The sequence below is a fragment of the Phytophthora sojae genome (assembly GCF_000149755.1).
Source record: "Phytophthora sojae unplaced genomic scaffold PHYSOscaffold_7, whole genome shotgun sequence".
NCBI classification, from domain to species: Eukaryota; Oomycota; class Peronosporomycetes; order Peronosporales; family Peronosporaceae; genus Phytophthora; species Phytophthora sojae.
This window is the reverse complement of record NW_009258121.1, coordinates 3,151,854-3,172,493: the sequence shown is the minus strand read 5'-3', so window position 1 is coordinate 3,172,493 and position 20,640 is coordinate 3,151,854. Positions and strand designations below refer to the sequence as shown.

General features: G+C 52.8%; 9 protein-coding genes across 9 annotated transcripts; 4 read left to right on the top strand and 5 right to left on the bottom strand.

The window, feature by feature from the left end:
- Positions 1-23: 23 nt before the first annotated feature.
- Positions 24-3,125, bottom strand: PHYSODRAFT_563203 (hypothetical protein; the record flags this gene model as incomplete). Its single annotated transcript, XM_009534497.1, has 3 exons — positions 1,341-3,125; positions 851-1,262; positions 24-805 (listed from the first exon to the last, which is right to left on the bottom strand). Exons 1-3 carry the CDS (start codon positions 2,934-2,936, stop codon positions 24-26), a joined length of 2,790 nt encoding a protein of 929 aa, XP_009532792.1. The 5' UTR covers positions 2,937-3,125.
- A 196-nt stretch (positions 3,126-3,321) lies between these two features.
- PHYSODRAFT_517482 (hypothetical protein) lies at positions 3,322-4,053 on the bottom strand (the record flags this gene model as incomplete). The annotated part of the gene is made up of 2 exons (XM_009534496.1): positions 3,322-3,726; positions 3,802-4,053. The coding sequence occupies 2 exons, from the start codon at positions 4,051-4,053 to the stop codon at positions 3,322-3,324; spliced, it is 657 nt and encodes a 218-aa protein (XP_009532791.1).
- A 910-nt stretch (positions 4,054-4,963) lies between these two features.
- On the top strand, positions 4,964-5,948 carry PHYSODRAFT_286977 (hypothetical protein). The gene is made up of 4 exons (XM_009534495.1): positions 4,964-5,166; positions 5,235-5,381; positions 5,460-5,603; positions 5,678-5,948. The coding sequence occupies exons 1-4, from the start codon at positions 4,990-4,992 to the stop codon at positions 5,855-5,857; spliced, it is 648 nt and encodes a 215-aa protein (XP_009532790.1). The 5' UTR covers positions 4,964-4,989; the 3' UTR covers positions 5,858-5,948.
- Positions 5,949-8,519: 2,571 nt separating this feature from the next.
- PHYSODRAFT_304081 (hypothetical protein) lies at positions 8,520-9,008 on the bottom strand (the record flags this gene model as incomplete). The annotated part of the gene is made up of 1 exon (XM_009534494.1): positions 8,520-9,008. One exon carries the CDS (start codon positions 9,006-9,008, stop codon positions 8,520-8,522), a length of 489 nt encoding a protein of 162 aa, XP_009532789.1.
- A 2,081-nt stretch (positions 9,009-11,089) lies between these two features.
- Positions 11,090-11,332, top strand: PHYSODRAFT_416855 (hypothetical protein; the record flags this gene model as incomplete). Its single annotated transcript, XM_009534493.1, has 1 exon — positions 11,090-11,332. A coding segment is annotated over one exon (243 nt), but the record flags the coding sequence as incomplete, so codon positions are not given.
- Positions 11,333-13,653: 2,321 nt separating this feature from the next.
- Positions 13,654-14,204, top strand: PHYSODRAFT_515292 (hypothetical protein; the record flags this gene model as incomplete). Its single annotated transcript, XM_009534492.1, has 2 exons — positions 13,654-13,840; positions 14,053-14,204. Coding segments are annotated over 2 exons (339 nt in total), but the record flags the coding sequence as incomplete, so codon positions are not given.
- Positions 14,205-14,237: 33 nt separating this feature from the next.
- On the bottom strand, positions 14,238-14,714 carry PHYSODRAFT_517571 (hypothetical protein; the record flags this gene model as incomplete). The annotated part of the gene is made up of 3 exons (XM_009534491.1): positions 14,238-14,392; positions 14,454-14,490; positions 14,550-14,714. Coding segments are annotated over 3 exons (357 nt in total), but the record flags the coding sequence as incomplete, so codon positions are not given.
- Positions 14,715-16,193: 1,479 nt separating this feature from the next.
- On the top strand, positions 16,194-16,664 carry PHYSODRAFT_515475 (hypothetical protein; the record flags this gene model as incomplete). The annotated part of the gene is made up of 1 exon (XM_009534490.1): positions 16,194-16,664. The coding sequence occupies one exon, from the start codon at positions 16,194-16,196 to the stop codon at positions 16,662-16,664; it is 471 nt and encodes a 156-aa protein (XP_009532785.1).
- A 2,032-nt stretch (positions 16,665-18,696) lies between these two features.
- Positions 18,697-19,149, bottom strand: PHYSODRAFT_336878 (hypothetical protein; the record flags this gene model as incomplete). Its single annotated transcript, XM_009534489.1, has 3 exons — positions 18,697-18,757; positions 18,814-18,901; positions 18,984-19,149. The coding sequence occupies 3 exons, from the start codon at positions 19,147-19,149 to the stop codon at positions 18,697-18,699; spliced, it is 315 nt and encodes a 104-aa protein (XP_009532784.1).
- Between the last annotated feature and the right edge of the window lie 1,491 nt (positions 19,150-20,640).

Here is a 20,640-nt window from a genome sequence, read left to right as displayed (position 1 = left end):
TCAGCGCCCGTAGCGACGTCAAATTAATCGAACTTGGTGAGATCCAGCGTCATCGACTTGGACTGTTGCAGCGTGATGTCCTTGCAGATGCCGACGAGTGCGTCTGCCTTCTCGTAGAATGAGTCCTTCAGCGAGATCACGACGCACTGGAAGTCGCAGTTGGCGATGTACGTCGATACCTTGTTCACGTTCACGTTGTCCAGTGCGGCGTCCACTTCGTCGAGCACGAAGAATGGGGACGGACGGTAGTTGTGGATCGCGAAGAGGAGAGCTAGAGCAGCAACGGTCTTCTCGCCACCGGACAATTGTTCCATCTCGCGGAAGCGCTTCATCGGGGGCATCGCGTTATACTTCATCCCGTTCAGGTAGGGCTCCTCGGCGTTCTCCAGGTTCATATACGCCGTGCCCCCCAGAGGGTGCTTGGAGCTCTTCGTAAGCTGCTTGTACGTCGAGTCGATCACTCCGGAAATGTGGTTGAACGCCTCCATGAAGCGATCGAAGCGAGCTTGCTTGACCTCCTCGAACTTGGTCGCAGTTTCAAACGACTTCTGCTTGATACGATCCAGTTCCTCCTCCTCTTTCCCAATCCGGTTCTGGATCACGTCAAACTTGTCCAGTGCGCGCATGTTCGGTTGCATACGCTCCAGCTCAGTGAGCAGTACACCGATTCGCTTTTCGTATTTGGTGTTGATCTCATCGAACTCCTTATCATCCACCACCACATGCGCATCAGGAAGCGCCGAAAAATCCACTTCTTGGTTCGCTGCGTCACCTCCCACCAGTAGATCTGAGCCCCCGATGCTGTCTTGTTCAGTTGAAGTGCTTGTGTTTGACGGCACACCGGTCGCACTAACGTCTTCCATCTCAACATCTTCAGTGCCGTTTGAGGATTGATGAGCAATAGTTGGCAGTGTAACCTGATCCAATGATGCGCGCTTAAAAATCTCAGCCTTGTGATCCTTCAGGCGCTCCAGTACGGTCTCCTCCGAAGCAATTCTTCTTTGGATTTTGCCCTTCCGTTCTTCGTACTTGCCCTTCTTGCTGCCGATTTCACGAAGTTCCTTCTCAAGCTCCTCCACCTTTGCTGACAAGTTCTTGCGTAGCCCATCTTGTTCCTTTCTTTCCTTCTGCAATGTTGCCACTCGTTTCATCAAGCCGGCTTCCTCTTCAGCTAATTGCTTCAGGTGTTCAGCTTCCCGCGTCGCCCTCTCCCTTGCGTCGAGCATGGGCTGGTTGAAATCCTGCGACTGCAAGTACTCGATCTGGGTGGGCCAAAGCAATACAACGATACTGTGTTAGATCCTCAATAGACGGACTACAGTGCACCGCCCGATTCTCACCTGCGCTCGAAGTTTGGCCTCGTGCTCCGTGATTTTGCGCCGCGTCTCTATTGCCTTGTGGTGTCGCTTCAATACCTTCTCTTCATAGACTCGAATGCTCTCGACACCCACTGCCTCGCTGAAATCTGCAAACATTTCATCCTCTACCCCGTTGATTTGCTCCTGCAACGCTGCAATGCTACCCTTACGAGAGCTAACTGCCGCTTCGTATTTCTGAAGCTCAGGCTCGATGATATTAGTCATTCGCTTTTTGGCTTCATCAATTCGCGCTTGAATCTTTGGTCGCTTTGTTTCAGTGATCACCAAGTCAGCTTTAGCATGACTGAGTCGGCTCCTCAACCCCTCCACTTGCGTCCGTAACGATTGCAACTTTGCGTACGAAGCACCATGCCGCGCCATTGCGCGGATTGTATCGATAAGATCATCTTTTTGTTGCTGCAAGGCCTCCACCTCCTTTTCATCCCACCGGCCAGCCCGACGCACGTCATTTTGGGTCTTGCCACCTGTCATACTGCCGTTCTTGCTCACCACCATTCCGTCCAATGTCACAGCTTTCACCTTCTCGTTCTGACGGAAGCAAAGATCGCGGGCGATATCGATGGAGTCACATACAACAGTATCACCAACTGCATAGTGCAGTGCCGGCTCAATCTCCGCGTCGCATTCAATCACGTCGACGACCATCTTGATGTTGTTACCCAGGCCACGAAAGCGCTCATTGATAGGCTTCACACGGATCTTGTCCAAAGGAATAAACTGCGCGCTACCCGCACGGGACTCACGGAGGTACTGAATGCAGTCTTGGCCTGTCCTGTAGTCTGTCACCACAATTGCATCCATGTGCTTTCCAGTCGCCACGGTCACGGCCATGTTATACTTGCGTTGGATCGGCTTGCACAGATCTACAAGGCGGCCACGAACGCCAGGGTACAGTCTTTTCAGCGTCTCCAGTGTCTCTGCCCTGCGCGCTTCTGCCTGTGACTGCCGCTTGTCGTCTTTCAAGTCGCGCAACTTGTTCGTGACTCGGTCCAACTGCTGCGAAAGTTTTTCCTTCTTCTGAGCCTGGCCTCGATTCTCCTCGTTGGCGTTCTGTATGTTCTTCTCAGCCTCTGCGATGTCTTGCTCCGTTTGGGAGATGACGCGTTGCATGCTGACGATGCGTTCATCGGCTTGCTTCAAGTCCTCCGTCAAAATCTCCACCATCTTGAGATTCTCCTGGCGGTCTTGAGAAAGTGTCTGCACTTTGTTTTGGTCTGTGGTTTGCTGCCGCAGAATCGACTCCAGTTCGTTGCGCAGCAAGTTGGTCTTGACCTGCACGTCCTCCTTAATCCGATGGTACTCCTCCAAGCGCGCGCCCTTCAGAACTAGCGCAGCGCCGTCTCCTCCTTGGCTAGCACGACGACTCTGAGTCGCATCCAGTTCTGCCTTCACTCGCTCCAGCTCCTTCAAATCGTTTTCCAAGGCGTCCACTTCCGTCGACTTCCCATCCAGCCGGCTCTTCATTGTCTTTTCGGTCGTTTGCGCCTCCACAATCTTCTTCTGCGAGTATCTCGTCTCCTCTCGCAGCTTGATCAGCTGCGGCTGAATGTCCTCCATCTCGCTTTGGAAATCCTGGATCCGCTCCCGATTGGCCTTGACTTCTCGCAGTATAGCACTCAGCTCCTTCTTCTTCTCATGGTACACCTGCGCAACCGAGTCCTCCTTCGTCGCGCACGTGACGCCAGCTTTCTGGTAGTGCCTCACCGTCTCTTCGCGCTGCTTGATATCATCTTGTACCTGGAAAAGCTGCCACAAGTAGTGCTCCACGCGCAACGTATTCTACCAAAAACAACAATGATCAGCCACAGTTTTCTTCCCCCAAAACTCCACCTTCCTCCATCTCCACCCACCACTTCCTCCAGCTTCTGCCGGAACTGCTCCGCCTCCTCCTTCTGCTCTCTCACCTGCAGTCACCCCACAAACAATAACAAAATTAAAAACGTCAGTAAAAACAAGATAAAATAAAATAAAAGCCTCCCAATCCAGCACCCACCAGCCTCTTCTCGGCCACGAGCCCCTTCTTCCTCTTGTAGGCGAAGATGGTGTTCTCCTCGGCCGCGTTCTTCTCCTCCAGCAGCTGCTCGTACTCGGCCTTGAGCTCGTCCGACATGGAGATCTGCTCGAAGAGCTTGGTGAGCTCGGCCGGGCTCTTGCTGGCGATGCTCTCGACGTCCCCCTGGAAGACGAGGAAGTTGCGCGCCTTGACCAGGATGCCGATCTCCTTGAGCTGCGCCTGGTACGTCTCGGCGCTGACGTCGCGCGCGTCGATGCGGTACGTGCCCACCCCCTTCTCCGAGATGAGGCGCGCGAACCGCACCTCCCTTTGAGACGGCGACGCCGATGACGTCTGTTGCTGCGGCTGCTGCTGCTGGGCCGGGCGCGAGGCGGAGGGAGGCGCCTCGCCGTCCGCCAGCTCGTAGACGAGCGTGACGGCGGCGGTGCGGGCGCTGGTTGTGTCGTCGTCGCTCGGGGCCCTGTGGACCAGGTCCTTGAGCTGCGTCGAGCGCAGGTGGCGCGAGTGCACGCCCAGCACGAACGCGATGGCGTCCATGACGTTGCTCTTGCCGCTGCCGTTGGGCCCCACCACCGCCGTGAAGCGCTGGAAGGGCCCCACCACGTGCACGCCGCCGTACGACTTGAAGTTCTCGAGCTCCAGCCGCGCGATGCGCCCCATGGTCGCTCGGTTTACCCGCAGGAGTGATGGTCGCCTCGAGGTGAAGAAAGTGAAAGTGAAAAGTGAACACATTGATGGTTGCCGGGCGTTATAGGCGTTATGTTGTGTCCGATGCGTACCTCTTGGCTTTATCAAACGACGACAAACACCCTTTTTTATGTCGACTGAGATCATCCTGAAGGTGAGCGATCCACTGCCAAAATGGATGCCCCAGCAGCAGCAGCAACGCCGGACGCGCCCGCGCTGAGCGAGCAGGAGGTGCTGGCGTCGCTGCCTCCGCCGCCCTCCGCGCTGCCGGACTACCCTACTCGCCGCGACGATGCCGACGCCGAGGGCGACACATCGGAGGCCAGCGTGGACGACGACAGCAGCGCTAGTAACCGCAGCTCTTCGTCGTCCAAGCTGCCGTCCAAGGCCTCCTCCGCGGCGCGCTCCATGGCGTCCAAGCTGGCCAAAAGCGGGCGTAAAGTTCTGTCGCCTCTAGCCAAGAGCCCGAGCAGCGTCACCTCCAGCAGCAGCACCAAGGCATCGGAGCCCTCCGACACTTCTTCGCCTAGCGCCACGACGGACGCATCCATGGCCGACCCCCTGGCGTCCGTTGCGTCGCTGACCTCGGGGCTCTCGTCGTCGCTGGCCAGCGCGTCGTCGTCCTTCGGCTCGCTGCTCTTCTCGTCGCAGAGCTCGAGCGTCAGCCAAGCGGGGGACGAGGCCGAGGACCGCGCCAGCAACGCCGCCGACCGAGCCGCTGCGGAGGAGGCGGCAGCTGCGGCGGCGGCTCAGGAGGCGGCTGTGCTGCGCCAGGTGACGGCTCAGCAGCGGATGCGCATCCTGGAGGACCTGGTGCAGCACCGGCGCTCGGACTGGAACTACCTCAAGGCCATGCACGAGGGCTCCAACTACTGGCTCAACGTGGCGCTGCTGCGGGAGCAGCAGGTGATGAACCACCTCGGAGACAAGCAGAGCATCCGCCGAGGCGCGCAGTTCTTCTACCTCGGTATCGGGCTCGGCCGGCTCGTGGGGGAGTCGCTGCACCCGGAGCTGCTGGCTATGGACTGCTGCCAGCTGCTGGAGGAGCTCGAGTTTTACTTCTCGTCGTCGACGGTGCAGGGAATGGTAAGGGGATTGACTTGTGGGAAGATGAAAAGGAGAAGACTGACGAGCATTTTGACTATTGCCGGCAGAAAATGATGGTGGCGACGTCGAGTACGCTGCACGAGCCGCTGGGCCAGGAGAGCAGTCCGCAGTACTCGGCCAACGAGCCGTTCCGACCCACGATGCACAAGTGGAACCAACGTCCAGTATATCGCCGCCTCATGACGCCTCCGATCGTATGTAGCTTGATCTTTCATGCCTAGTTGGAGGTTGCTGCGGCGCTAATACAGCTTGTGCTGCGGTGTTGCTTGTAGCCCTTCCCGCTGGACTACCGAGAGGTGTTGCTGTCTCTGTGCGACATCCTGGCGCTTATTTACAGCAAGCTGATCGAAGACAGCTCTGCTTCCGAGAACGTGAACCTGTTCCAGGCTATAATTCGGTTTGACGACCGTATTAAGGTGACGATTTCAGATTCAAGTTACCCATACCTGCAGTTTTCTGACACGGTGTTTGAATGTTGTTCCCCTCCTAGAAACTCTTTATCGACCCGGTCAAGAAGGAGTTTTCCGCTGTAGCCTCGCAGGTGATGGCTGAAGAAATGCGGCTTGTTCGCAAGACATATGCGTCTGGGGCACGCGACGAAGCCGCCCCCAGTAGCACTACAGCAGCTACATCCACCGTGACAGTACCTGATTCCGGCAATGCGTCGTAGTAGCTCCTTCGTGCTGACCTGGGCGTGAACCACTCATCATTGACAGAGGCGGCAACCCGTTTACTATATTCATCAAATCACTGCTCAAAAATTTGATACTCTTTCGAGTTGAAAATTAGCGGCGTTGGCTGTAGTGGTGCCAGCTTGATGCTTAGCGCTAGGAGCGAAGAAAGTTTGGGGGGTTAGAACGCTCCAAGCAAGATGAACGCACATTACATGTACAGTACAATCAAGCTCAGCGATTGGTAGCCTGGTCGTACGTGACCATAATGCTTATGGCGGAAACATCAGGTGATGCATCTGTTACTGCACTCGTGATCACGATGACGAGCACTTCAAGTCCAGATAACCAACAACACGGTTAATCGTAACCCCCCCCCCCTCAAAAGTAGTAGAGTAGGAGAGCCCAGGGCTGCAAGATGCTGCTAGGGTGATATCCAACAACTTGTACCGTGCTGCTCGCCCCGCCAAACGCACATAAAACTATGACCTCCTGAGTTCAGTCCAAGACGTGGCATCAGAAACGCGTGGACGCCCATTCACTGCCGAAGCTGTGCAAGAAAGCATCGCATGAGAGAACGAAATTAAGGCCCATACGAAAGCACACGATACGTGGAAGCACCGTTCCTGTTTTCCTTCATCCCCAGCTTCCACAAGCACCAGCTGCGTCGAGTCGGGTGCCATGAAAGTCTGTCCACGCTGGAGCGCGTCCCTCCGATCGTAATGTAACGCCTCTCGGATCCCATTTAGAAACAACTTGTTTCAAACAAGACGTTTTTCTGGTCGCGCGTTACCCCCCCCCCCCCCCCCCCGCAATAGAGACTCCATGCAGATGTACATAGGAAGTAGTCTTCTTCGCGTCGGCCACTTGCAACACTTGTAGGAAGCAGCAAACGGTGTGGGTTGCGATGCTTTTGAACGTCTCGCTCGTAGGCAGGAACAGTCCAGAGGATATCGATTGGTCACGACTGTAGGCTTCGAGGGACTCAACTGTGGTGAATGAGTGAGCGGCGCGATCTTTTGCTCGTAGAGAATCAATTGATTTCTTCTATGGGGCCCGATCTCCAGCCATTCCCGACGCTTACGCCTACGAGTCTCGAGGTGGAGGACCTCCGTGACGCCGTACTGGAGGACCCCACGCTAGATCAAACAGCTCTCTGATCGCGCACAAGGCCCTCCGCTACCGGAAAATCACGAGCCGCCTACAAGAAGTGGACCCGCGAGACCCAGCGTTCGACGTCTCGGCGTTTTTCGGTGTCGAGTGGCGGAGGAAGGACATCCAGGTGAATGCCGAGTAGATGAGGTCTGGGGTGGGGCAGCTCGACGTCTCGCGCGCGTCGAGCACTACGTGGATATGCATGTAAGCGTTTTTGGATGGCTCCGTTGTACAGGTTGCTCTCCATTGAAAATGCAATAAAATCTCCAATTGTTCATACGATAAAGTGATGCTGTAAAACCGACTTCGGACTGTCAAAACCCACCAGCGAAGCCATTTTGTGGTGGCGAGCTGACTCAAGTGAGAGCTCCGCTGACTTATCATCGACGTACGCTCATGGTGTATAAAATCCACGTGCTCTTCAAACTGGCCAGAAGCCCTCGTCAAGCTCTTTTACGTTGAGCTTGCCACAGTGAAATCACATGAAATTCAGCTCGACTTCGACTTCACTTTGACCAGGAGCCCCAGGAGAAAAAGGCAACACAAAGTCACTTGAACAGTAAGGATCCAAGTGCTCCGTCAAAGCTCGTTCTGTTACCGACATCATCATATCTTCTTCTCATCCGAAAACGACAGGAATCATATATATACATCGGTCCGCTATATAGGTATGTCAAGTCTTCACGACGCCGCGGTAGTGGTGCCGCTTGTGCGCCAGTTGAGCACGCTTACCGACTAGTAGACCCCGACGAGCGCTGAAGCTTCCCCAACGACCTCTTGATGATGGAACGAATGTGATTCACGGGCGAGGTCTGGCTGTAGGTGTCCTCGATATAACGTGCTGGCCCAGCAAACGCACCGCGTAGACTGATAACAAGGTAGATAGCCCAGAACGATCAACGGCTGTAGCGCGTCTTCAAATAGCGCAAGTAGGAGAAATCCGTCCTACGACTCTTCTTTAAGACCTAGGCGGCGCCGTGTTACTATCCTTGCGGATGCTCCACTCCCCATGTTCTTGTCTCGATGGAGAAGTCAGTAACATTACTCGACGCGGTACGCATTGTGTGCACTTGCTTGTCCGTATTGGTGTTGGGGCTGTGGCGCATGGCGCATGGCGAATAATGAGGATAGTGTGGGTAGAGCTTGTTTTTCTCCTACTGAGTTTTGTGCTCAAGTGCAGTATCGCCAACGTCTAACGATGCTGCTGCTCTGTAGAATCACTGTGACTATCCTTGGTCTGCTTACAACCGTACTGCTGCTTGTTGACAGCAGGAAAATCGACAACACAATCGCGCAACATCGGCGAGACCTGCCTGGTAACATCGATACTGTACAAGTGTAATTGTACCAGCAACCTCGGCAACGCAAGAAATCTCTCGTACAGCGAGAAGACCCACGCACAAGACTCATTCGGTGCGGTTTATTGTTTATTGTTAGGTGCTCCAGTTCGTTAATCTACAGACGTTTGAGAGCAAGTTGGTCCGCGGATCCATCCAGGCCTGCAACTTAGTTGCGCGACGACCACTTGGTGCCAGCCGGGATCGGAGCCGGAGCCTGCGCCGCAGCCTCCGACAGGGACAGCGTGGCCAGGACGATGGTGGCGACGGCGGCGACAGCGAGGAGCTTGACGATCTTGATCATGGGGGAGTGAAGTTGATCTGTTCCGCGTTGGTTGTGCTGGCGAAGGCGAATTTGGTTGAGATGGACGAAGGTCGAGGCGCGGCCGAGCTTCTGGGAGGAAGTAGCAACAGTACAACAGACACGGAGATCGGAATCCAGGATATTTTCCCCGTTCGTCCAGATGCTGGGGTTGCGCTCAGTGCTCGACGCAGTCTGCGATGAAGCGACGACGACCGGGTGATGCCGGAAAACAATGAAAACACGCATACGTTGGAGGATGCGCGCTTCAGAATCGGGCAGGACGTACAGTGCACTGTACAGACCAAATCTCGCGCTGGAGCAGGTGTAGAAGAGCAGCAGCATGGGATAATTCATGAAGAAGAAGCGTCCTGTGTGACAAACTCAAGATCCTACGAGCCACGTGGTCGGGAAAGTCATGGCTACTGCAATTCATCCGTGAGCGGCGGCGTATGATAAGGAAAAAAAACGACGTCATCTCGAAGCTAAACGACACCTCAGGGCTGCGAGCTTACATGTACGCCGTTGCAACGCACTTCCAGGCAGTCAAGTCAAGTCTTGTTAGTAGATGATATTTTCAACGGCAACTCAAACACTTTCGAGCTGTCCTGGTCGCTTGTGGTTCAAGAGTAAGTTACTGTCGCTAACCATGTAGAATTCGTGGCAAGAATCGAAGCGAGCGTACCATCTCTCAAGAAAACGCGGCGCAAGATGATGAGTACTTCGTACGACGAGTACTTACAAGTTTACTCTCGAACAACAGGCTGTCGGTCGGTCGCGTCGCAAACGCGTCTGTACATCACAGCACCTGCTGCAAGAACTCCTGGCTTCGATGTCAAACACGCGGTTGAAGTTGGGTTTGCTAGCGTTACGTTATTGTAGTGATCGTGGCGATCTTCGACGCTGATCAATGAGGAACGTCCTCGAGATCGATGTGCGTAGATCTACCAACAGATGCCCCCCTACATGTAATGATTCGCTCGTGTACTTGTATAAGCTTGTACAAGCTGTCGCCAGGGTCCAGCGACGATCTGCGAGCTCTGCACGACGCCAACATCTGGACGAATGGGGAGACGTCCGTCGGTTCTCGAGGTTCCAGACCTTCCTTTCCAAAAGCTCGATCACCCTTCAAGCAACTCGTTCATAGCGTGGGGGATCATTCCACACCTCACAACCAAATTTGCCATCTCCAGCACAACCAACCCGGAACTACCCGACACTCCGCACCTTCACTCCACCATGATCAAGATCGTCAAGCTCCTCGCTGTCGCCGCCGTCGCCACCATCGCTCTGGCCACGCTGCCCATGACGGAGGCTGCCGCACAGGCACCGGCTCCAACCCCGGCTGGCACCAAGTGGTCGTCGCGCGATTAGGTTGCAGGACTACATCCGCGCACCGACTTGCTCTTGAACGTCTGTCTATTGAGGACTTGAAGCAAATAACAATAATTCCAATTGAATGAGTTTTGCGCACGCGTCTTCCTTCTGCATACGGGAGTTTTTTTTCCTTGGCGAGGTTGCTGCTCTGCACGAGGGGTCAATGTACGGATAGACATCGGTGATGTTGCTCAAACTCGTTGGTCGCCGATCTCCCTTCACCACCTTGCTGTCAACGTTTCTCGAAGATCCATCAAATTTTAATGCAGTCGTAAGTAGATCAAGGCCCAGTCATGATACGAAACAGCAGCATCGTTAGACACATTTGTCGTTGCTACACTTGAGCGCACGGTCCGCTGTAGAACCAAGACCCACCCAAACAACCTCTCCCCGCCATAAATTCTAACACTAATGGAGCGAACAGCAAAACGTATTTGTGCGTTTGTGCAGAGGCTCAATCCGAGATCGCATCAGTGACCGCAATTTGTATTCTTACAGCGTAGCCTTGGAGGTATTAGCTCGAACAAGTTCTTCGTCACGATGGTAACGGGCGCCTGCAGCCCGTCGTACGTGTTCGTTTGACGGAGAAGATAGCGCCGTCATTTACACCAAAGAGACTGTCGGCCCTTGCAAGTTGCAACGGATGTAGCAAGCAACGGCGGTGGTGGCCTCGGGCTTCAGAGAGTTATTGCCCAAGGTACACAGCCGGGTTACGGCTCCTGCGAGGTCCAGATTTCTGCTAGTTCCTGATGAAATGCTCGATGATATGAAGGACATTTGGGCCTCCAGCGATTCGTCAGAAATATTCACAATATCTTCGGCTGGATGCGTGATCTTGCGTGAGCGCTGCGGTACAGGACCTCACTGTGTTTCGAGCGGCTTTCATTTACCAATCCGCGCCATCGATCACACACTCACAGCGCCCGACCCAAAACCTTCCCATGGAGCCAGCAAAGCTAAGCGAAGACGCCATCCGCCATTGCACTTGCCAGCCGCTTGATGACGACGAATTCGTGGAAGACCAACTCCAGCGGGTGCAGGACAAGCTGCAGCGTACTTGTAGCTCTGGCGCAGCGAATGTGCCGCGCGTACTTCTGCTCTACGATGTCGAGCGTGTCCGCGATCAATTCTGCGCCAACGCGCGGCGCCTTCTAGACGCCGCATTGGAAGATCCTCAGGCCAGATCCAAGAACGGTCAAATTGCGCACAAGGCCCTCCGCTACCGGAAAATGACCCATCGCCTTGAGGACGTCGACCCCCGGGACCAAGCTTTCGACGTCTCGGCATTTTTTGGAGTCGAGTGGCGGAGGAAAAGTGCCCACGCGAAATGCTGAGTAGGGTTTCAAGCCAGAAAATATCTGTAACACCTTCATCGATTCTCCATAATCCATGATTCGTGGTGGGAACTTCTCACTTTTGACACCCGTGTATATTAATTCTTCCAACTTGGACGCGATCATGAAGGGAGACATCTCAAACTTGAGCTAACCAGGGGCTACAAGGTGGCGGCATGGCTCCAAGCTGAGGAGACTTGGTGGACGAACGCTGGAATAGTGGCAAAAAAATTCTGCTGGAGTGCTCGGACATATTCTTTAGTATTATCATTCTGTAGTGGGGCGATGGTCTTCACGACCTGACCACACACCGGACTGTCGATCGAGGATGATCAGAGCCAAGCTGGCATAGGATAAGACCACGAGGTGGTTAGATTAGATCAGGTATCCTAGTAGAGCTTGTAGGCGTATCTGAGGTCTATCTAACCTCCTCACTCTAGAACTTGAGAACAACCAAACAAGCAAGGACTTCAAAGAAAGCGCCAGCTTCCCTCGTGACTGTGTTCATTCGAAACCCACTACAAAGTTGATTTTGGTGTCGAAGGAATCGACATGGACAACACAACTACGTCGACGAATGCTACCACCGCTGCGGCTGACAATGTGGCTCCGCCAGCGGCTAGCTCAGGAAGGATGCTACGACCGAGGAAGACGGTTGTGGCCCCCACGGCACGGGCAGGCCAAGCCAAGTCGAACAGAGGCAAGAGCAAGAAACGTGCTCGGAAAGCAAGAGTGAGCGAACCTAGTGAACCCAATACTGACTCCACCCCCGTTGGGCTAGGAGGAGGTTTGGCCTTTCGGTCCGCAAACCAGGACATCGAGATCCCAACTGTGGCGCATCCCATTTTCGCTGTTTCAGCAGCGCCCAAGGTGGAGGACATCTCGCATGAGGCGCTCACCCGCTGGGTTGACCTCCGACTGGAGTACGAGGAGATCATGCGGGCGCGCTGTGAGTCGTCTGGTGAAGATTTGAAGTCTGTGATGAGATCGGTGCGGAACTCTTTCGATGACAGTTTCTTGGAGACACAGTGCGAGACCAAGTGGGAAAAGAAGAAAGAGGACCTGACAGATGAGTTCATTTGGGAGTGGATAATGAAAACGGTGCAGAGCTTCAAGAACAACGCTCTTCCGAACATTGATCAGCTCTTCCAAGGGCAACTTGTGATGTCGAACTTGAAGACCGACGTTGACGCCCGAGTGATGGACTACTTTCATCTGTGCAACACGATCGTAAAAAACAATGGTTTGACTGCGCTTTTCTCGGACGAGGAAGGTATCAAGAAGAAATGTAAGATCCTGTTGAATTGCCTGCCCAGTGAACTGAAGGTGAGGGTGAAAAATGAAATCGATTTTCGCCTACCTCTGGCCAAGTCGAACGTCTCCGTGCTCTTCAAGATCGTGAGCGAGAAAGCTTTGGAGGTTGATCGAGAAGACTTGGCGTTGAAACGAAACAAGAGAAGACCTTCTGATGCAGAGTCGTCTCGACTGGCGTCGGCCCGACCTGTAAAGAAGGCTCGGATGGTGTCAGACGCCAGGGCAACGCAGGGAAACTACACTAAACCAGCGTCTCGGCCGATATTTCAGGAGAGTTCCGAGCAGAGTGCGACAAGATCGAAGTGGGGTTGTTGGGCCTGTGGCGGCAAGCACAAACGGGCCGACTGCCCCAACAAGAACGAAGGCAACTCCATGGCGGGGCACAAGCCGAAACCTGGGGAGCACCGTAATGCTCAAGCGAATTAGGTAGTGCCTATCCAGTGGGGCTGGGAAACCCCGTTGTTTTGCGTGTCAATGGCGTTGTTGATGTGGAGTATTGTCCAGACTCTGGTGCTGATACATCGATTATCAGTTCGAAGACCCTACAAAAAATTGGTGAGCATGCTGTGCAGTGTGAAGTGATGAAATTGCAAAATCCCGTCGAGTGCAAATTACCTGGAGGAAAGAAGACGTGGGCACATTAAAAATGCGAAACTGCGCTTGTCGCTCATGACAGCCGCAGGTCCGGTGAGTATCAACAAGCCGGTGACGTGTTTAATCCTCGAGAATGATGATGAATAGTTTTTGTTTGGGAACGATGTATTGAAGATGCTTGGTATTGATGTTGGGAGACAATTGGAGCTTCTGGCAGTGCCAAGTAGAGATGATGGAGAGGATGACGATGAGGAACCTGATGTGGCGAATGGCAGCAATACGGATGATGATATTCGTAAAGCTGTCGAGTTGATGATTGAACGAGCAGTGCAGGAAGGATTTCCCGTGAGCAAAGTTGAACGCCTGCGTATCATCGTCTATGCGACGTTTGGAGGCTGGTACTCGGTGACGACCCTCCTGTAGACGTAGAACCAATGCGCGTGCACATGAAAGCAGGCTGCAGGCCGTTCAAAGCTAAAGCACGGAAGTACGCACCAGCGTATCAAGCGTTTCTGGAGTCGTTCAACGACATGCTTGTCAAACTTGGATGGGTATATGAAAACCCAACGAGTCGTTGGGCTTGTGCCGCATTGCCTTTACGCAAACGTGGAGGTGGTGAGTTCCGGCAGACTGTGGATTACAAACCAATGAACGCGCAAACGGAGCCCATGGCAGGAGTGATGCCCAACCTGCATGTAGACTTGGAAAATGTACGGGGCAGCAGACACTTTGGCCTTTTCGATTTCATAAAAGGTTATTGGCAGCTACCTTTGGCCAAGGAGTGTCAAGAGCTCCTATCGTACATGACGCACAGGAAGATCTACACTCCACGACGCGTACCTCAAGGCAGCGCAGATGCAGCACTGTACTTCCAGTCCACCATGGAGCGTTGCTACGCCGCACTATTGTACAAGCATTTATTAGTCTGGATTGACGATCTCTTGCTGTACGCCCCCGATGTTGACACCTACCTGGAGAAACTGCAGGAGCTGCTTGAGCTCACGGCAAAGTTCGGTTTTAAGCTGAGTGCCGCCAAGTCCTGCCTGTACAAGCAAGAAGTAAAATGGTGTGGTAAGATAAGCAATGGGGAAGGAGTGAAACATGACCCAGAGCGAATTGCTGCTTTGCGAAGTATGCCGTATCCAACGAATGCAGGCGAGCTGCAACAATCCCTGTGTTCTACGAACTGGATGCGGGACAGTATCATTGACTATGCACGACTCGCTCGCCCTTTGCAAGATGCACTAGATCAAGCGATGGCTAAAGCCTCGAGACGTACCAAGCGTGCAGCTTCGGACATCCCAGTCGCACTTACCTCGTCAGAGCGCGAGGCATACGACGAGATGAAGCGAGCTCTAGCTGAGTCAGCTAGCCTCGCGTTCCCGAAGCCGGACGCGGAAATGATTCTCCTGACTGATGCCTCGGATGTGGGCTGGTCTGTAATCGCTCGCAAGTGCCTGAGTGGAAACAAGGTGCTGAGATTCAGGACCAGCAGCACGAACTATTGATTTGTCTCGGTGGTACGTTCACTGGTGCTCAGAGAAACTGGAGTATCATCGAAAAGGAGTCATACCCAATCATCATGGCATGTGATAAGCTCAGTTACCTGTTGCTGCGTCCTGGTGGCTTTCGCATGTACTGCGACCACTGCAACCTGATACATGTATTTGCACCTGGCAACGAAGTTAAAAAGCACGTACGCGGGAAACTTATGAGGTGGGCCATGAAACTAATGGAATACCGCTACAGTATCGAGCATATCGACGGAACCAGCAACGTTTGAGCCGACATGGTTTCTCGGTGGGCCTGTGCGAGTGGAATGCCAAATATGGCGGTGAAGCGTGTGACGTTGAGACGGCAGCGTGAAGACAACGAGCCTAAAGACCAAAATAGACGCCGCCAACGTATTCGACCATTTAGTGACGGTACTTTCGTGTGACCTACGGTGCAAGAACTGCAGGAGGCTCAACAGCGGCACATTGTGAGCCTGCCTAAACGTTTGAATCGTGGTGATAACGGACTTCTGTGCAGGTATGGTTGCATTTGGATCCCAGACAATGAGCCTGCCCTACTGCAGCGGCTACTTGTGGTCGCTCACTGTGGCGTGCAGGACCACAGAGGTCGCGAAACCTTAATGGCTGTCATGAATCGACGATTTTACGTACGGAATCTCTCAGCCATGGTCAAAACCTTTCTTGCTGACTGTTTCATGTGTCAGCATGTAAAAGGGGGGAAGATTGTAACCAGACCATGGGCTGACACCTTCCGTTGTAAGGATCGAAATGGAGCACTGCACTGAGATTATTTGCATCTAGGAGAATCCTACGGTACCTACAAGTATCTATTGGTACTTAAGGACGATGCGACTCATTTTTGTGAGTTGGTACCATGTGCAACACCGAGTGCAGTAGTGACTGCTGAGGCCATTCTCGATTGGCACAGTAGATTTGGAGCCCCCCAAGTGTGGATTAGTGACCAAGGGAGTCACTTTAAGAATCAAGTGATGATTGAAGTGGCGAAGCGACTTGGTTGCCAGCAACGGTTCACCGTGGCTTACAGCCCGTGGACTAATGGAACTATAGAGAGATTGAACCGAGATAATATTCAAGTTTTGCGTGTGCTTTGTCTCGAAAGCAAACTGGATATTCGAGATTGGCCATATTTTATCTCGGCGGTGCAGTCGAATTTGAATCACACACCGGTACCTTCTTTGGGAAACAAGGCTCCCGTGGAATTGTTTTGTGTTCTACCTGCAGTCTCTCCTCTAGATTTCACTTTTGAGAAAGACACTGAGACTTTTGTCGAGATTGGCATCAACTCAGAGCAGATTCAGAAGAACCTTGACAAGCTACGAGTGTGTGTGCAGGAGATGCACAGGAAAGTGGAGATAGCGAGGTCGGATCAAACCAGGCGTAATCAGGCGATGCAAAAAGGGGCAAGGAAACCAAATTTCGGAGTTGGAGATTACGTTTTGAGATCTCGTGTAGACCAGAAACACAACGACAAGCTTTTAGTCACGTGGATAGGCCCGTACCAAGTGGTTGGTTCAGACGAACACTCTTTCCGTGTCCAGCATTTAGTGACTGGTTCGGAGGCAGACGTGCACTCTTCGCGTCTCAAGTTCTATGCGGATGAATCGTTTGAGGCGACAGAGGAAATACGGGAGCACGTGGCTGCTCAGGGTATTGTCCTTACTGTTGCGGAGCTCAAGGATCACCGATGGAACTCGGCCAAGAGATGTTTCGAGGTTCTGGTAGGGTGGAAAGGTCTGGAACCAATTAAGGACTCTTGGGAGTCTCTCAGTTCTTTGTACAAGGACATTCCCGTGATGGTGAAGCAGTATGCTTCTGGTAAGAGCGACTTGGAGTTTGTTTCAGCAGTCGAGCAACTTTAAAACTTCAAGTTGAAGTGCTAAAGTTGCCACTGGTAAGGTGTACCGAAATTCGGGTACATGGGTACATTCAAGCAACATTCCTGTGAAGCCAACATTTGATCACCACTTTCAACGGCGTGGTCAAGTCTTGGTGGGGCGGTGTAGTGGGGCGATGGTCTTCACGACCTGACCACACACTGGGCTGTCGATCGAGGATGATCAGAGCCAAGCTGGCGTAGGATAAGACCACGAGGTGGTTAGATTAGATCAGGTATCCTAGTAGAGCTTGTAGGCGTATCTGAGGTCTATCTAACCTCCTCACTCTAGAACTTGAGAACAACCAAACAAGCAAGGAATTCAAAGAAAGCGCCAGCTTCCCTCGTGACTGTGTTCATTCGAAACGCACTACACATTCGAGCCTGTCACGCCATCGTTTAAATTCCAGTTCGGTCTTCCTGTCGTGTTGACGATCCAATGTTGCACAAGCTATAGTATCAACAATAATAATTCACGAAGGTCAGTCGCAATAGTAGTAAAGTAGCAGGAAAATGACGAGTGAGTCTTGTACAGGGCATGAGAGCAAAACTGCGCCTTGAGGTATTTGCAGCCCATAAAGCTGTCAGCGTCATACAACCAACGAGGCTTGAACGCGTTGTGCTTGCACCTTTGGGGGGAAGCCCCTGTATCCAAGCTGACGGTGTGAGTATTCGTTCAGCAAGAAGATATTTGGACGGCCGCGTCGTGGAGTTCTGCTGCAACTGGGGCTGATGCATTATTCGCAACATGCGCCCTCTGCTCCAAGCTTGGTAGGACGACACGATGGAGTGTCTTAAGACAGCCGGCGGCTGTAGCAGAAGTGGCTCCTCAAATAGATCGACGTAGGAGAAGTGTTACCGCTTTTATTTTTGACGATCCTTCGGCTTGTGGTAAGTGTAATAACTAGTCTGTTGGGTTTCCACCGAGTGTTAAGCGATGAGGTGTCGAGTCACTCATGGGAGGCGTAGAAGAAGGAGATCAGCTTCTGCGTGTTCTTCATCGCCGGTCAACAGAGATGGTATAGGCGCAACAGTGCCACTGAGTCGGAATGAGCTAGATCCACTGACGGTGCCGACAACGAATGAAAGTCTTACATTCGCAAGTCTTTATTTTCAATCCTGAAGGGAGTGAAAAGCGATTGCAAACTCGATTCCAAGCGGCTGTATCGCACACGCAGTCTTATTCTAAAGCTCGTGAGAGAGCCTCACGAGTCCCGACCCAGAGGTGAATACAACCGAGTTTGAATGTGAAAACTTAAATGATAGCGATGCTGGGTTGCCTTTATTTTGGTTCTTATGCAGATCAGGTCCAGGATTTGAACATGCTGATTATATGACCGAATCGCAAGACCTGGACCAAACAACCGCAACAGTGGATCATGGCTCAACTTGTCTTCTTGGATACCTTATCAGTTCATCTTTTTGCTCTACTGAGTGCTGGCAATGTGAAAGCTGTTCATGTGGGCCGACTATTTGGACGAGGAGACATTCTGCAGGGCCAAATACTACGTAGAAGCTTCACTATCACCCCCTTAGTCGTTAGTAGTAGTAAGCTATCACCTGTACCTATATATTATAGCTGCTCGCCAGAGTAAGACCTCACATGCTGCTCATCCTTATATGTATGTGGTGAGTTACTGCATTCCATTCGTTTATGGAGACTACGTATTCCTTGAAAACAGCGCAAAAACTACAACGTCTGGGCCAAGGAGTCGTTGGCAACGACTTCGCTAGACTCAGGCCGTGCTATAGTATTAGCACACCAACAACCGAGTATAATGCTTTGACCAAGGCGGCATTGACTTTCATATGTAAGGTACTTCGAAGTAAGAGAGTTAATGAGTATCAATACATGAATAGTTTTGTGTCTAGTATTATTTAGTTGTTTCCCTTCCTGTCTGGTCTGGATGCATGTAAGACTGAAATACTCGAGAAAGACGACGTTGTTAGCCGCTGTCTCGAGTGATGACCCATGGTGTGCCCCCAATGTACCCTTGCAAGGTTGCCTAGCTCCTTCATTATAGCGCACGCGGTGAGTTGCGCACTGGGCTCAACTTGATGTAGTCGATGTAGCCTGCACTGTACCATAGTACAGTGAGTCTTGACAATGTCGGCTGCTCCGTCGCCCCACCCACACCCCATGCACCTTCTTTAGGGCAACCTCGGCAGCTTCGACGTCCTTAGGCACCTTCGCTTCAGTGGGCTCTAGTGCGTGCGCCAGAGCTTCAGCCATTGAGGAAACCTTAGTCGCACAATGGTCCGGCTCCGGCGCAGCTTTCGCCTCGGTTTGAAGAGCTTGATCCACCGACTTCTGCACCCCTGATCCTTTCCTCAGTCTGCTGCGCTTCGCCGGGCTCGCCCACCTTGCCACCTCCAATGCAGGTTTTCTTGTCCTGGCGCATGACGAACAGCTGGAAGGTCTTCTCGGCACCGCTGTTAGACGTAACAAACTGCACCATGCCGCTGTTCATGTGTCCACTTCCACGAGCTCGTAGCGTGGGCAGCAGTGTTCGCACTTACCCTTACCGGTAAGACTTACCCCGGTTAATTTACGGAAAGTAAAGCGGGAACTTTTTTTAGGCTACCGGTGATTGGAGTTAGAGATAATAAAAATAATACCAGAAGGCTCCGGCGTGTGCCCTCCCTCCAATTCTCCGTCCGAACATTTTGCTCTTTCACTCCTCGTTCTTGGTCTTCCAGTTAAGACATCGCAGTCCGTTGTAGAAGTTCTCTTTAGACATACTCATCCGAACGACTCGACTACCATGCGCGTCTGCGTCCCTGGAGGTAAAACGCGTTCTTTCTTGGATGCATTTCAAAGATCAGCACCACCTGCACAACTACCAAGCTCGACATTGCTATTTACCTGACTCGCATCGGTTCCTCGCAGAAGGGAAAATGCAAGTCTTGCGGGAGTGACTAGTCCAGATAAGTTGACGTATTATAGAGAAGGCATATGCTATACTATCCAGTATAATCGACACTTAATCAGTTACCTGTAAATTTACCTCACTTCCGGGAAGTAAGCGGGAACTAAAATCAACTTACAGGTAAATGGAGAACACTAGTGGGCAGCCTTGACACCATCGAGTTGGAGGTCAGGTCTGGGGCGGAGCGTGGGCGTGGGCACACCGATATCCGTCTTGGGCTTGACGTTCTTGTTGTCCATCCCCGTTGTCACAGTATGTAACGCCGTGGTCGTCGTAGCGGACTATACAGCAACGCTGCGCTGGAGCACCGACGCGGAGTAGCAGGAGTCCATGCCTCTGCTCAGGAGCTTGCATGCGGCGAAGCAGTGGGCCATCTCCTCGCTAGCCACCACTGGCAGGCCGTAGTAGACGCTAGAGCACCGCTCGCGTTGAGCTTCTGTTGTCGGTCCGGCTCGTCGCGAGCGGGTGCTCAAGGCGTTGTAGTTGGCGGCATGGATGGGGAGGAGGCTCGGTGCATGGCGTGTTGGGCGGGTAGAACTTGAAATCTCTCGAGGGTGCTTTGCCACCCGTAAACTCGTGTACAGTAGTGAGGTACCGGTAGGTTGCCGAAAGATGGCAAATGTCATCCAATCACGAGATCATAGAAAAAGTCAAATCCAAGACCTGTTCTGCATAAGACCCATTTAAAAATCTTCCCGATGCTGGAGTCATTCACATGCGGCGATTCCACGGCAACAGCGGTGCTATCTCCTTCCGCTTATCACACGCGTGGCTTCGATCTTCCTTACAGCACAAAGGTCTCATCGGAGAGGCCCCAGGCGCAGCAGAATGAGTACTAGTCCATTTTTATGGATTTGTATTGTCGAGGGTACATCTTTCTGAGAGGGAACCGGCGTCTATTTCAGTGCAGTGGCTTAGTTAGTCACGTCCTCAGAACGCCTGGACGGAGCTGGAGTCCGCGCCTCCTTTGGTACACTGGGCTCCAAAAGCGGTAGCGTGGCCAGCGCAATCGTGTGCGACTACAGCGACGCC

Bases quoted from the DNA above. Each gene is read 5' to 3' on its own strand.
- PHYSODRAFT_286977 (XM_009534495.1), top strand. From the start codon at position 4,990: ATGAACCACCTCGGAGACAAGCAGAGCATCCGCCGAGGCGCGCAGTTC. The intron at 5,167-5,234 runs GTAAGGGGATTG...TATTGCCGGCAG, and splicing joins CGTCGACGGTGCAGGGAATG to AAAATGATGGTGGCGACGTC. The intron at 5,604-5,677 runs GTGACGATTTCA...TTCCCCTCCTAG, and splicing joins GGTTTGACGACCGTATTAAG to AAACTCTTTATCGACCCGGT.